At 53.6% G+C, this 12,486-nt stretch overlaps 1 protein-coding gene across 1 annotated transcript; it reads right to left on the reverse strand.

Annotated features, from left to right (window-relative positions):
* Window positions 1-1,054: 1,054 nt before the first annotated feature.
* Window positions 1,055-10,164, reverse strand: Mrgprf (MAS related GPR family member F). Its single transcript, XM_032895312.1, has 3 exons — window positions 9,931-10,164; window positions 6,722-6,836; window positions 1,055-2,869 (listed from the first exon to the last, which is right to left on the reverse strand). The coding sequence occupies exons 2-3, from the start codon at window positions 6,767-6,769 to the stop codon at window positions 1,886-1,888; spliced, it is 1,032 nt and encodes a 343-aa protein (XP_032751203.1). The 5' UTR covers window positions 6,770-6,836; window positions 9,931-10,164; the 3' UTR covers window positions 1,055-1,885.
* Window positions 10,165-12,486: the final 2,322 nt, after the last annotated feature.

A 12,486-nucleotide genomic window follows, 5' to 3' on the forward strand; every position in this document is an offset into this window, starting at 1 on the left:
ACGGAGTAAGGGGTCTGGGATAAGGGCGAAGGAGCACCTGGGCTAAGGGTTCATGAGGGAGCACAGAAAAGCATCCTCTTCCACAAGACTTCAGTGCACTGCACAGAATCACCCCACCCTCCACTTCACAGCGGTGCTGTCTATACACAGACCCTGGGTTATGAACCCTGAGCTGGATCCAGGTGGGAAGGCTCCTCGGAGGCCACAGCTCACTTCCAGGGGACTCAGATGTGAAGACTGGGATGAAGGCTCTTAAGAAGAGACTTCCCAGGAATGAGACGGGCTGAGCTCTGGGAAGTCAGGAAACTCTAGGTGGCCCCTCAGCCAGGCACCCCAGGACCCACATGGCACTGAGACCATCACACTGTAGCTGTGGTACACTCACATTCTCAGCGCTCTGCTGCCAGGGTGGAGGCTACAGGCTCCCACACAAGTGTCTCTAGGATTCTCTGAGCAGAAATGGGGGAGAGGAGGGTGTGGTAGAGAGCGTCCTCCAGGCACAGGTGAGGGGCAGGTGGCTTTGCACGTCTGAGGCTCCTGGAGTCAACTGCTCTGTGTCACCATGAAAACTCCCCTTGCTTATTGGAACATAGATGGCATGTGGCCTGGAGGGGACAGATCAGCATGGCTTTGGTCAGGGACATGACCTTGGTGGAGTTAGCTACTACCCCTAAAGGCCAGTGCTGCAGTCCGTGCCCTGGGACCATGTAGCCTAGAACAAAGCTCACTGGATGCGCAGGGTGTATGGCTAGCATGCCTGACCCTGGGCGAGCATGCTGCTCACTCCTTCCCTGTCCCCCCACCCCCCCACCGCCTTCCTGGCTCTGTGGAGGAGCACAGCTCCATCAGCGACACATCTTCACAAACGGCAGAGCCTAGGTTTAGAGAGTCAGGCAGAGCAGAAAGGCAGCCCAGAGGTGTGGCCAGAGAACCATAGAGACCCAGAGTGAGAGGAAAGGAACAGATGGCCATCTACCCTGGACTCCAGCTGCCCTTGGCTGTCCTCACTGTGGGACACAGAGACACAGAGAAGACACAGGACATTGAGCCTGCCTCATTGCAAGGTTAGAAAAATGTGTATTAATACATACTTTATTATCTTTTATAAAACTTCCTTTGGCTACACAGGCCACTGTGCTGAATGACGGGTGACATCGTGGTGGTAGCCTCCAGGGGGCCAGGATGGAGCCGGAGTCCACTTTGACATGGGTATTAGAGATTGGGATGTGGTAGGGAGCTGCTACAGTGGACCACAGTGGCCTGAAAGATGCTATGTGTACAGTCAGCTGCCCCGAGAGCTGGCTGGGGGCGTCAGAAAAGCAGTCAGCTACCCAGGGTGATAGAAGGTCCTTTCTGTCTCACATCCTGCCAAGGCCAGATCCTACCCCACTAGAGTCACCAGATGACTCATCAAAGGGGCAGGGACTTGTTTGCAAGTTACAATGCATGGGCAGGCCCCTCTTCCAGATAGCACCATTCTCTCAGATTTGTTCTGATGCTGCCTTGAGAGGCTGAACAACTCCTTGAAGGTGGGGCTGAGGCTGCTGGCCCAGGGAGTCTTGTGCTGACTGAGTCACGTTTGAGGAGGTGACCTCCTTGTTGCCTTCGTTCATGAGCTTCTGTTGAGGAGGGGACCCTACCACACTGGTGAGGGAAACTTTGGTACACTGAGTCACAGAAGCAGAATGATTGGGGAGCAGAGGCCACAGGGTCTGTCCAGAGGTGGCTGCTCAGCCTCTTGGCCACACCTGACAAGCAGATGCCTTGTGTGAAGGCAGGTCTTCTCCCTGGCGGCACAGGGGCAGCTGCCCCGCTCCTGCCCTCGGGCAGTCTCTGGAAACTACTGGCTGCTCTCTGCAGCAGCCTTGCCCCAGACATTGGCTTCTCATGACGCGTTCCCAGAGGGGCACTGCATCTCCATGGTGACCGTGTTGGGTGTGCTGCTAGCAGCGTCCCCTGGCTCGGCACCATCTCGGAGGGCCCGCTGGAAGACCACCCTGAGAGGTTCCCACAGGCGCTGGGACTTGTCTCTCCCAGCCAGGAAGTAGACAATGGGCTTGGCACTGCTGTTGATGCAGATACATAAGTCAGTGACGTACTCCGGGAAGGGGGCCGGGATCTGGAAGACCCAGAAGAGGAACCAGTCGATCCCCAAATAAATGGATGACACGAGGAAGACAGAGACGATGGCCAGGACCACGTGATTGAGCTTGGCAGAGCGTTGGCGGCGCCGGGCTCGGCACTCTACGTGCAAGATGAGTGCCAGGCAGGGGAGTACCATGAGTGGGCAGAAGAGAAAGAAAAGCAAGATACCCAGGGAGATGTCCATGTTGAGGCAGGCTGTTCCAGAGGCCTCGTGGGCCAGGAACATACAGAAGTAGTTGTGGATACTGGTGACCAGGAAGGACAGCAGCCAGAGCAAGGCACAGACCCCAGCGGACAGGCGCTTGGGCCTCCGACGCCAGTACCACATGGGAAAGATGACGGACACACAGCGTTCGATGCTAATGGCCGGAAGGAGGCTCACACCGGCGAAGAATGTGCAGAGACCCACGATCCGGGACACTCTTCGAACGTAGTCGGGGAAAGAGCCCAGGAAGGTCCCCATGTTCAGGAGAGCAATCACCGCCTTGCTGAAGAGGTATATCCCATCAGCGCTGGCCAGGTGCAGGAAGTAGATGGAGAAGGGGGTCCTCTTGATGGAGAAGCCGAAAAACCAGAGGACCAGCCCGTTTCCCACCAGGCCACACAGGCAAAGCAGCAGGAAGATGTAGTTTGTGACGGCTGGCGGAGGGAGTGTGGCAATCTGCTCAATGGTCAGGAAGCCTCTGCTGTAGAGTTCCAGAGCCTCGCTCATACCAGGACACATCTGCGTAGGTGCAAAGGGGACATATGTGTAAGCCTACTTGCCCTTCTCTGGCCCTCAGCAGACCTGTTCCTGGGCCTGTTTCTGTTAGCTACCCAGGAGGTGGAGTCTGCTGGGTCCCTGTCTATGGAATGACAAACCCAGCAGAAACCGGAGCAGAAAGAGCCCTGACCCCAGCTGATGCTAACACTGGTTCTCAGAGTCTAGAGCCAGCCGGACTGGCATATCCAAAGGGTGGCTATAGACAGACTATAGCTCTGGGATGCTCACAGGTCAGCCAGGTTCAAATATCCAAGTGAAGGCAGTGGAAGAGCGCTTGGGGTGCAGAGTGCTTGTTGAAGAAATGTGAGGGGCAGAGTTCAGATCCCTAGTCTCTGTGTGGGAATGCCAGGGTGGGCACAGTGCGCCTCCTGTAATTTGAGAGGCAGAAAGAGGGGATTTCCCAGAGCAAGCCAAGGAGATCAGCCTACATCAGACTGCTCTGGTTTTGACTGAGAGACCCAGTGTCAGTGGATAAAGTTGGGGAAGTGATTAGGAAACTCTGTTAACCTTAGGCCTCCACATGCACCAACCACAGGTACACATGCACCAACACACATGGGCCTGCACACATTTGAATACACACACTCAGTCACACAGACTCATGCACACCACATACTCACTTATACACACTCTCATATACAACACACACACACACATACCTACACACCACACACACACACATATACACACACTCACATACCTACACACCCCACACACATACTCACACCCACACACCACACACACACTTACATACCCACACATTTACACAGGCACACCACATACATTCTTCTCTGTCTCTCTACTCTGTTTCTGTCTCTCTATCTCAAAGAATTTAAAACAATCATTAAAAAAAAATCCAGTAAGCAGATGAAAGGCTGGGCTTGGTAATGTGGCTTTACCTAGAGGAAGGAAGATTTTAAGCTCCGGCCTAAGCTGGGAGAATTAATGAGACTTGGTCTCAAGATAAAAGATATCAAACAGCCATGGTAGAGCATTGCTCTTGCAGAGTGCTTAAGGTCAGTTCCGGAACCCACTTTGGGAGGCTGACAACTGGCTGTAAACTCTAGCTCCAGGGGATCTGATGCCTTCTTCTGGCCTCCAAGGGCATTGCACACGCACACGCATGCATGCACTCTTTTTAAAAGAGGGTTGAAGATTAAGCTTGGGGGCCATGCTTGCCCGGCATGTGGAGATGTGGAGGCCTAGGATTTAATCCCCAGTACCAAATGATCATGGAGATCGTGAACAGGATAGTAGAGGTGTGCACACATTGTCCTTTTGATGTTTCAAATCTAAGTCATGAAATACTTGTTTCTAAAGAAATAAAATGATTAGAAAGGACTGCGAGTGGGCACAAACGATAGCTGTGGTCAGATTCTACCCCACAGTTGGTTTGGAGAGTACTGGGGAGGAGAGGCAGCTGCACTCTGCTAGACCAGGGCTGCCTTTTGGGGTTCTGGATAATGAGAGGGTCTGGGGGTACCCAGGAGGAGAGGCTTTGGCTCAGTAGTTTACAACTGGGCAGGGTCGAGGAGCTCAGCCCAGCTGAACACCAGTCCTAGCACTGAGGGCTGCACTGACACATAAATCAGGACCCTAGGCCAGGTGTCAGAAACTGGGAGCAGGGACACAGTAGTAAAACCAAGGACACTCCTTCCTAGCCAAGTGAATCCCTCTACTCCAGCCAGAGGGTTTGGAGGACCTGTGGGTAGAGTGATGGCTCTTCCCTTCAGTCTCAGAGAAGCTGCACCTATGGATGGTAATGCAAAATAGTTTGCTATTTCTCGGTAACATTTAAAAACGACTGTGTGAACCAATACCATGAGCCAGCTGTGTGCTACTCTGCTCTTGGGGTCGTATAGAGCCTTTCCTCTCAGTGGCAAAGGCTGCCCTATGCATATTGCTTCCTTCCTCCATGCAGACATCACTAATCTATCCCAGGATTTTCTTCCTAAGTCTGGTGTCTGTTTTCATGGCTCAGGGAAGTAGGAAGGGTCTAGGAATGAGGTCTTTGCTGCCACCTTCCAAGTGGCCTTGGCAGAAAGCTTAGCCCTGAGAAATTGCTTTATGTTAGCAATCTTTGATGAAGAGAAGCGCAGTGAGGATTCTGGAATTTTGGCTTCTTAAAAAAAAAAGAAAAGAAAGCACAGAAATAAAATAAGAATGCACTCTCATCTTGAGCCCAGGTGCTGGGATGTAAGTCTGCTTCACTGAACTGTTTGGAATTCTGGGAAAATTTCAGAGGTTATATAAATGGTAGGACCCTGCTAGGTGGAGTTGGCGGTTGGTAAATGTTTAAGGGGATTAGTGTGGTTTGTTAGTAGTCGTGCTCAACGAAAGAAACAAAAGGAAATAAATTAGATTTGGGGATGTCTCTGTCTCTCTCTGTGTGTCTGTCTGTCTGTCTGTCTGTCTCTCTCTGTCTCTCTGTCTCTGTCTCTCTCTTTCATTCATTCTCTCGCTCCCTCTTTCTCCTTCTTTCTCTCCTATCTGGTGTTAGGGGGTGAAATGGGGTGGAGGGAATGAAGAGTGGGAAAAAGAAGAACCCACCATGTAGTGAAGACTAGATACAGAGAAGTATCCTCTGGCCTGGCTGTGTCAATAGAGATTTACAAACAGGGACTATGGGTGCTGGCTAAATTTAGGGAGACACTGGGTTGCCAGGACCAGTTCTTCATGTGGTTCTGCCCCCTGACTACCTCTAAGAATTCACTAGCTAACGTCTCCTGCCCACCCCTAAACCCAGATGCTTAGCTCTCTCTTCCCAGAGTTGCTCTGTTGCTGCTCCAGGCCTCTGACTCACTGAACCAGACCTAGATGCAGAACCCTGTCCCTTGAGGACCAGCTCAGCGTAGGTGCTGGCCTGCGGGACAAAAGGCAGAGCCCTCTGTGTATAACACCCAGCCAGAAAAGTCTGCAGTCCCTCACTGGGTGTTGGTGGCCTGGCTGGGGGTAGGGCTGGGAAGACAGGGGTGAGGGATGGGAGGGACTGGTGAGGCTCTGGGCGGGCGCTACTATTTGCAGCCCCACACTACATTGTGAGTCACCTCTTCGGAGTCTCCTCGTACCCAGGGCCTTGTCTCTTCTCTAGGGATTCTGGGATTCCTTCTAGCATACTCCTGGCATAAGCCTTCATTTTCTCTAGTCTAGGGAGGGTGAAATAAAGAAATAAGCCTGAGGAATTCCCAACTTAAGAGGGGAAGTCTACACTTTCTCAGGCTGAAGCAAGTGCTGGGCAGTACAGAAAGTGATGGGTCAGCCCAGGGCACTGTGCAAGCTCTAGGTGAGGTTAAAGCCAGCTGCAGATTTACATCCATGGCTCATGCTTCCAGACTTGGAGCAACACATGCCTTGGGTGGCCCAGAGTGGCACAATTCCATGGCACACACAACAGACACGGAGCCACCATGAAACCAGCGGAGGCTCTCTGACCTGGTCTGACCGTGAATAGTGACTAGTGAATAGTGAGTAGTGAATAGTGACTAGTGAATAGTGACTAGTGACTAGTGAATAGTGAATAGTGATCATCCCATCTCTAGAAGGAAAGGGGGAGGAAGTGAGACCTTTTAAAACTGATAAACAATGACTCAGAGACAGCATGGTAAGGGATTCCCAGGAGGCTCAGGGCCAGTGGTTACTTCTTATGATGGCACTGGCCTCAGAGGAGCCAGTTAACCTAGCCCAGGCCACAAAGTTCAGATGTACCTGCTACCCACTGGAACCCAGGGCCGGAGGGCAGACCTGGACAGTGAGTGCAGGAAGAGATGCTGGGCTCCCTCCCAACCACACGCTCCCACAGACTAAGGCACTTGCCTTGTTCTGGTTGGTGGAGTGAGCTTCCCATGAGCAGTTTCCAGCCATCTTCAGGAGTGAGGAGTCCAGGCTCCTGTTGGGAGCTCACCAGTGTGTGTCCCTGTCTCGCAAAAGTCTAGAGAGACGGTAGAGTGGAATTAGTCCTGGACCCCCTCAGAACCTTTCTACCTCCCAGCTCACCAGCCCCAGCTCCCTAGGTCTTTCAGGCCTATGGTTCTCACCTCAGAGGAAAGGCTACCCTGGTTCCCTCTGAGGCAGGGACTTTGTACCCTGCTCCTCCGGCCTGTGGGCTTACATTCATCCCCTTCTTGGCTCCTAGAGCCCCACTGCCACTCCCTAAGGAAAAACCCTCTCTCCTTTCTCTTCTCATTGGACTGCAAGAGGTCTGGGCCAGAATGTTTCTTGCAAGGTGCATGATGGGTTCCCTTGCATCCACACCCGGAGCAACTCCCTTGTGTTAGGATAGAGGTCTCAGCATTCAGTCCTAGAAATGGGTGGCAGAGGCCAGATTCTTTCCAGTAGAGGGACTTCCAGGAGGAGGAGGCCTTTTGCTGGGCCTTGCTTTATCATATTTCCTCATCCCAGCTCTGGAGCAGACTCCATTCCCCTCCTTTTTATAAAAGTCGGGTCATATGCAACCCAGGCTGGCCTTGAGGATGACCTTGAATTTCTGACCCTCCTGTTTCCATCTGTTCAGTGCTGGGATTGCACGCTTAACCACTCACCATGTCAGGTTTATATGGTGCTGGGGATCCAACCCTGGGCTTTGTGCATGCTAGGCAAGCATCTACCAACGAAGCCATGCCCCCAGCCCTTCGTTCGTTTTAGACGGTGCACCTAGTCCCAGAGGCCCACTTCTAATCAGGGTACATAATGAAACTTTGAAGATCTGTGTACTGTCAGGGTTCAGTGGCTGCCTCCTGTAAGGATCACTTGGAGACGGCAAACCAAGAAGTTGCTGTGGTGGCTCTGGGTTTCAGGCTGGGTGTAGGGCCCAGCCTCGTTCAGCCAATCTGGAGGCCCGGGGATGTGTTGCGTGACAAGCTAGGGAGAGGCGGACCCTGCTTGAGACTGGTCCACCCTAGCAGGCAACAGCTCATTAATATATCCACCCTGGGTCTCCTGGAATTGAGCCCCATCCGCAGCCTGCTCTCTGCCTACCCACAGAGCAGGTGGGAGGTCTGAAGCTGTGACTCAGGACACAGCTTGGTTACAGGCTGCCAGACCCTCCTCTCCTAGAACAGGGATGTGGGCAGCACACTGCTCCACTCCTCAGAAATTCCTTCCTCAAGCAGGGCGGATCCCCAGCCGCCACGCGCATGGCCATTGCCTCCGCCCTCCTGGATATGTGTCCCGGGGAAGCTGCGCCCACCCATTGGCTGCAGTGAGTGTCCGGTCAGCGCTAGGGACACGCCCCCTCCTTAACTCCACGCCTCATTCTGCTGTAGGGGGAACCCGGTGGGGATTAAGCCACACCCCAGACCCTCATTCTATTGGATGGTGTTCTTAGGCCCACAGACAAGCTCCTAACCAGGGTGTACAGAGCCCATTTCTGCCCCTGGCTATCCTTCCCCTCCACGCACCCACCCCCTGCCCTCTACCTGTGTGCTTCTTCTGGTGTACCCAGACTAAGAGTGGCTCATTCATTGTGGGACCTGCTTGGGTGTCCCGAGTGGGAGTACCTAATAATTAGTAGGCATGAGTGATGTTTGTGTAGAGTTTGCAGACTGCTGGTGCTGCAAAGTGTGCTCCGCGTCATTCTGTAGCTATACACAGAAGGTAGCCTAGGTTTTCTCGGTACCTACACCCCCAGGATCCTCTACTACTGCCTATCTTTCTGATACCTGCTACTCCCAGCATTACCCCCTCAGTGATGTCCTGACTCAGGGGACCTTTCGTCCCACCGGGCTTACCCAACTAGACACATGCCCTGTGGGATAGGTTAGTATGCTCCCGGGCCACCTCTGTGACTAATTTGATCTCTTCCCATGGTCCCTGTCCTACCCTAGATTATTTGCAAAGTGACTCACTCATGCAGAGAGATCTAGAAGCCAAGTGGATTCCAGATGGGTCATATTAAAGACGCGCGCGCGCGCGCGCGCGCGCGTGTGTGTGTGTGTGTGTGTGTGTGTGTGTGTGTGACGATGTGTATGGGGATGCATGTATGGGGATGCATGTGAATGCATGTGCTCTGGGCAGGATCTGAGCTTTGACAGACCTCACTTCACTGAAGCCCATGGAAAAGGCTACCATGTCTGCACCCTTGGCTCCTCCCCTTCAAACTGGATGGTGGGCCACCTGTCTACCTTCTTGGATTGACAGATGGACAGACCATCCCTAAAGGAGCTAGCTGTCTCATTTCACTTCTCCTATACCATACCCCAGTCTCTCTTTTCATGCCTTAGCTATGGCCTAGCCTGGGCACTGGCCATGGGAGGGGCCAGTCTGCTGCTGTCCATGATACACAGAAAGCCTGTGTTTCTGTCCACCACTCAAGTCTTTGCTCATAACTTGACAGAAGACTTTCTCTGAGGGGAATGGAGACTTGGCAGAACTCTCTGGCAAACAGCTTCATGTGAAGCCAACACCAGCACCAGACCTGGCCGGAGAAGGAGAAGCTTAGACTATCAGCTGTCCGACCTCATGTTGCTAATCTCCAAGTGTCCCTGAGAGAGTTGCCCGCTGCTGTCCTCGGCTAGCGGCATCCCGGAGAGCAATGAGAACCAGAGCTCTGCACTTGGACCATTGCCCACTGGGTGTTCCCTTCAAACTCTTCCAGAAACCAGGCTTGGATGTAAGGTTGAAGGAAGGATGGGGAGCCCCCACCCTCAGGAGAAGATGGGGGCTGGTATTGGAGGATGTCTTGGGGCTAGGGGTAAAGGTAGGGTGTCACCTGAGTAGGATATCAGGGGATGCCAAACCAGAGGGGAACTCTTAAAGACTTCCGATATCCCCGGGACACTCAGACTTGGGGGAGTGGAACAGGTCTTCTGCACGGGGATAGCTTCACTCAACAGTTTCAGGGCTCCCTTCTCAGAGAGGTGGAACTTCTGCAAACTGCCTGTGATGACAGTGACCATTTCCCGGCCTTGAGGGTGCCAATCTCATTTGCTTGTCCTGTCTAGCCTTCACCCTGCAGCCCCTGTTCCTGATCCTGCAGCCCCTGTCCCTGGTCTCCCTCCCCTAGTCCCTGGGTCCCAGAGTGCTACCTGTGGCCGTCCTGATCCTTCGAGTTCCCTTCGCAGAGATCTTCTCCTGGGACTCCGAGTTTGCTGACCCACGGGCAGCAGGCTAGCCAAGTCCTGCCTGGAGCCTCGGAAAATTCGGGCTCAGGGTGGAGACGAGCCCTCACCCGCCTTGCCTGTTGGAGATGGCTTTGGAAACAGAACCCGCCCCAAACCCAATTCCAGGCCCGGCAGAAGGGGGAGGGGAGAACTGGAGGAGGAGAAAGAAGAGGAGGAGGAAGAAGAGGAGGAAGGGGAGGAGGAGGGGGAGGATGGGGAAGGAGGAGGAGCTGAACAGTGATGAGGCTTGGGGAAGGAAGGCCCAGTTCAGGAGCCTTCCCCCCTTCCCCAATGGGAACTCATCTCTCTGCCTGATGACGTCATGCTGGCCTGAGCACTGGGGCCGGAGTCCAGATGTTAATATCTCTTATATCCTGCAGCTCCAGAGGGCTGCCCCAGTAGGGGGAGCTGCGGGTTGTTCACTCACTTGGTGCCTTCAGCTTGTTTCCAGTGGGCATTTCAGGGCGTGTGGTGACCGTGGAGAGGTGGTAGAAGAATGTCTTCTCCGTTGTTTGAACTGACTGAGGGACTAGCACAGAGAAGCCAAGAGGCAGCAGGCGAGGGACCCCTATGGAGAGTGGTGGAGAATTGGCAGAGAGAAGGCTACACAACCCAGATGGCACCAACCCGTCCCCCTTGCCACCCCAGAACCTTCCTGGGGGCCTCCTGGGGCCTGTGGAACAAGGAATTCCCTTCTCTCCAGCCCTAATAACAATCAGATGTCGCAAATGGAAAATCACAGCCCTTGCTTGCTTGGGCTGAGCAGGGAAGTTGGCGAGCAATCATGCCTGGTGCGTGAGCTTCTCCGTGAAGATGAGTCACTCTGCCCCCAGAGAAGGGGTCCTGGAAAAAGTTAGTGGCCAGGGAATGGAGCCGAAGCCTGGGTGGGTACGGAGGGAGCAGAGGGTTGGCCATGAGGGTGGGGTGCTGAGGCCTCCTTCTGCCCTGGGCCAACTTTCTCATGACCCAAGAAGCCTGAGGGAATGCCACACTTTCCTATGGGAGTGAGCAGTGCCCAGATTGGGGGAGCTGTGCCTTGTGGGCATCTTACAGGGAGCCCAGAAATAGACCTCTCCCTGCACCTGTGCTGGAGCCTCCTCCTCCTGCCCATGGAGAAACCTCTCTGTCCCTTGCACCAAAGGAACCTGAGAGCAGGGAGCCTTGGACGGTTGCCTGTTTGAGGCCAGCTGGCTTCCTGGGACTTTTGGGGGGAGGTGTGGGCAGGGATTTTTCTGAGATTCTAGAGGCTGAGAGAGGCTGGGCAGGCAGCAGGGAGGATGGTGACCCGGCCTCCTTCTCCGGGGCAGGCAGCTGTGTCCCAGCTGGGCCACTTGTTTACACTGGGAACCCGGGGGAGGCCTGATCCCAGCACTGGCCAAGTATAATTGCGCTTGGACACTTAAAAGGAATTGTGTGAAGTGGGCAGAGGCTGTGGAGCCCGCGGCCTTATTTGGTATGGAAATATGTTTCTTTGACAAACAAGAGTGAGGTGCTTATTAGAGGGAGCTCGTCTTACCCTGAGTGTGCAGGGTCCCTGGAGTCACTGACCTGTCCACTGGGGCTGCTGTGGGCCCACAGAAGGCCACGCCCCGTGTTCGTGAGCACCTGGGGCTTCTTTCCCTGAGCCCTGCAGACGGGTGACACTGATCTTCATCCCGAATCACAGACATGCCTGCTGGCCGAGTCCTCACGGCAAGGGACCATAAGCTCTCTGAGGTCCTTCTCCTGAGGACATTCATCCCCTTCAGGAAGATTGCATGTTTCTAACCTAGTCACTAGGGGTGACCATTTTAGCATGAGTCCTACAAACAATCTACAGCAGTCACCTGTGTCTTCCTGCAGAAACGGGTCTGAGGCCGTGTGCAGAGGAGGTCCAGAGGCTAGGTTCCCATAAGGGACAGTAGAGAGGACCTTGCCCTATGAGGGGGTCCCATGGCTGCCTCCAGTCATTAAAGACCCTGGGAAATCACATCTTACTTTGGGGGGTTTCTTCTGGGGCTTGGATGCCTGGGAGAACTGCCCTTATTGGACCTCAAAATTTCATGCCCTTGACTGGCATTAAGCCAATCATTGTTGCCAAGTGATTGGCATCATTCATTCACTCAGTCAGGACACGAGTGTAGACTTGGGGTGAACAGACAGGGTCTAGGGGACATGCTTTTGTGCTTTGTAAACAATTATTATATTTGTATTAATTTGCCCTGTGTGGTTGCTGCGGCACTCTTGTGGAGGTCAGAAGATGACTTGAGGAAATCAGCTCCTTCCTTCTACCATACGGGTCCAAGTGACAGAGCCCGCAGGTCGTCAGACTTGGTGGCAAACACCTCTACCCACTGAGCCATCCTGGCTCTTAATGTTCTGTCCACGTGGTTTGGAACCCCCTGTCATAGGTGTCTCCTGTCCCTTTCCAGTCAAAAGGAGACAATTTTAATTAGTTAATTTTTAGATAGAGTTTTATGTAGTCCAGGCTGTCCTCAACTG

Source organism: Rattus rattus, chromosome 2 (assembly GCF_011064425.1).
Source record: "Rattus rattus isolate New Zealand chromosome 2, Rrattus_CSIRO_v1, whole genome shotgun sequence".
NCBI lineage: Eukaryota > Metazoa > Chordata > Mammalia > Rodentia > Muridae > Rattus > Rattus rattus.

What these genes read in the sequence shown, in the direction of transcription:
- Mrgprf (XM_032895312.1), bottom strand. Translation starts at nt 6,769, where the DNA reads ATGGCTGGAAACTGCTCATGGGAAGCTCACTCCACCAACCAGAACAAG. An exon ending in ACTCCACCAACCAGAACAAG is followed by an intron (nt 2,870 to 6,721) that starts GCAAGTGCCTTA and finishes GCACCTACGCAG; the next exon opens with ATGTGTCCTGGTATGAGCGA.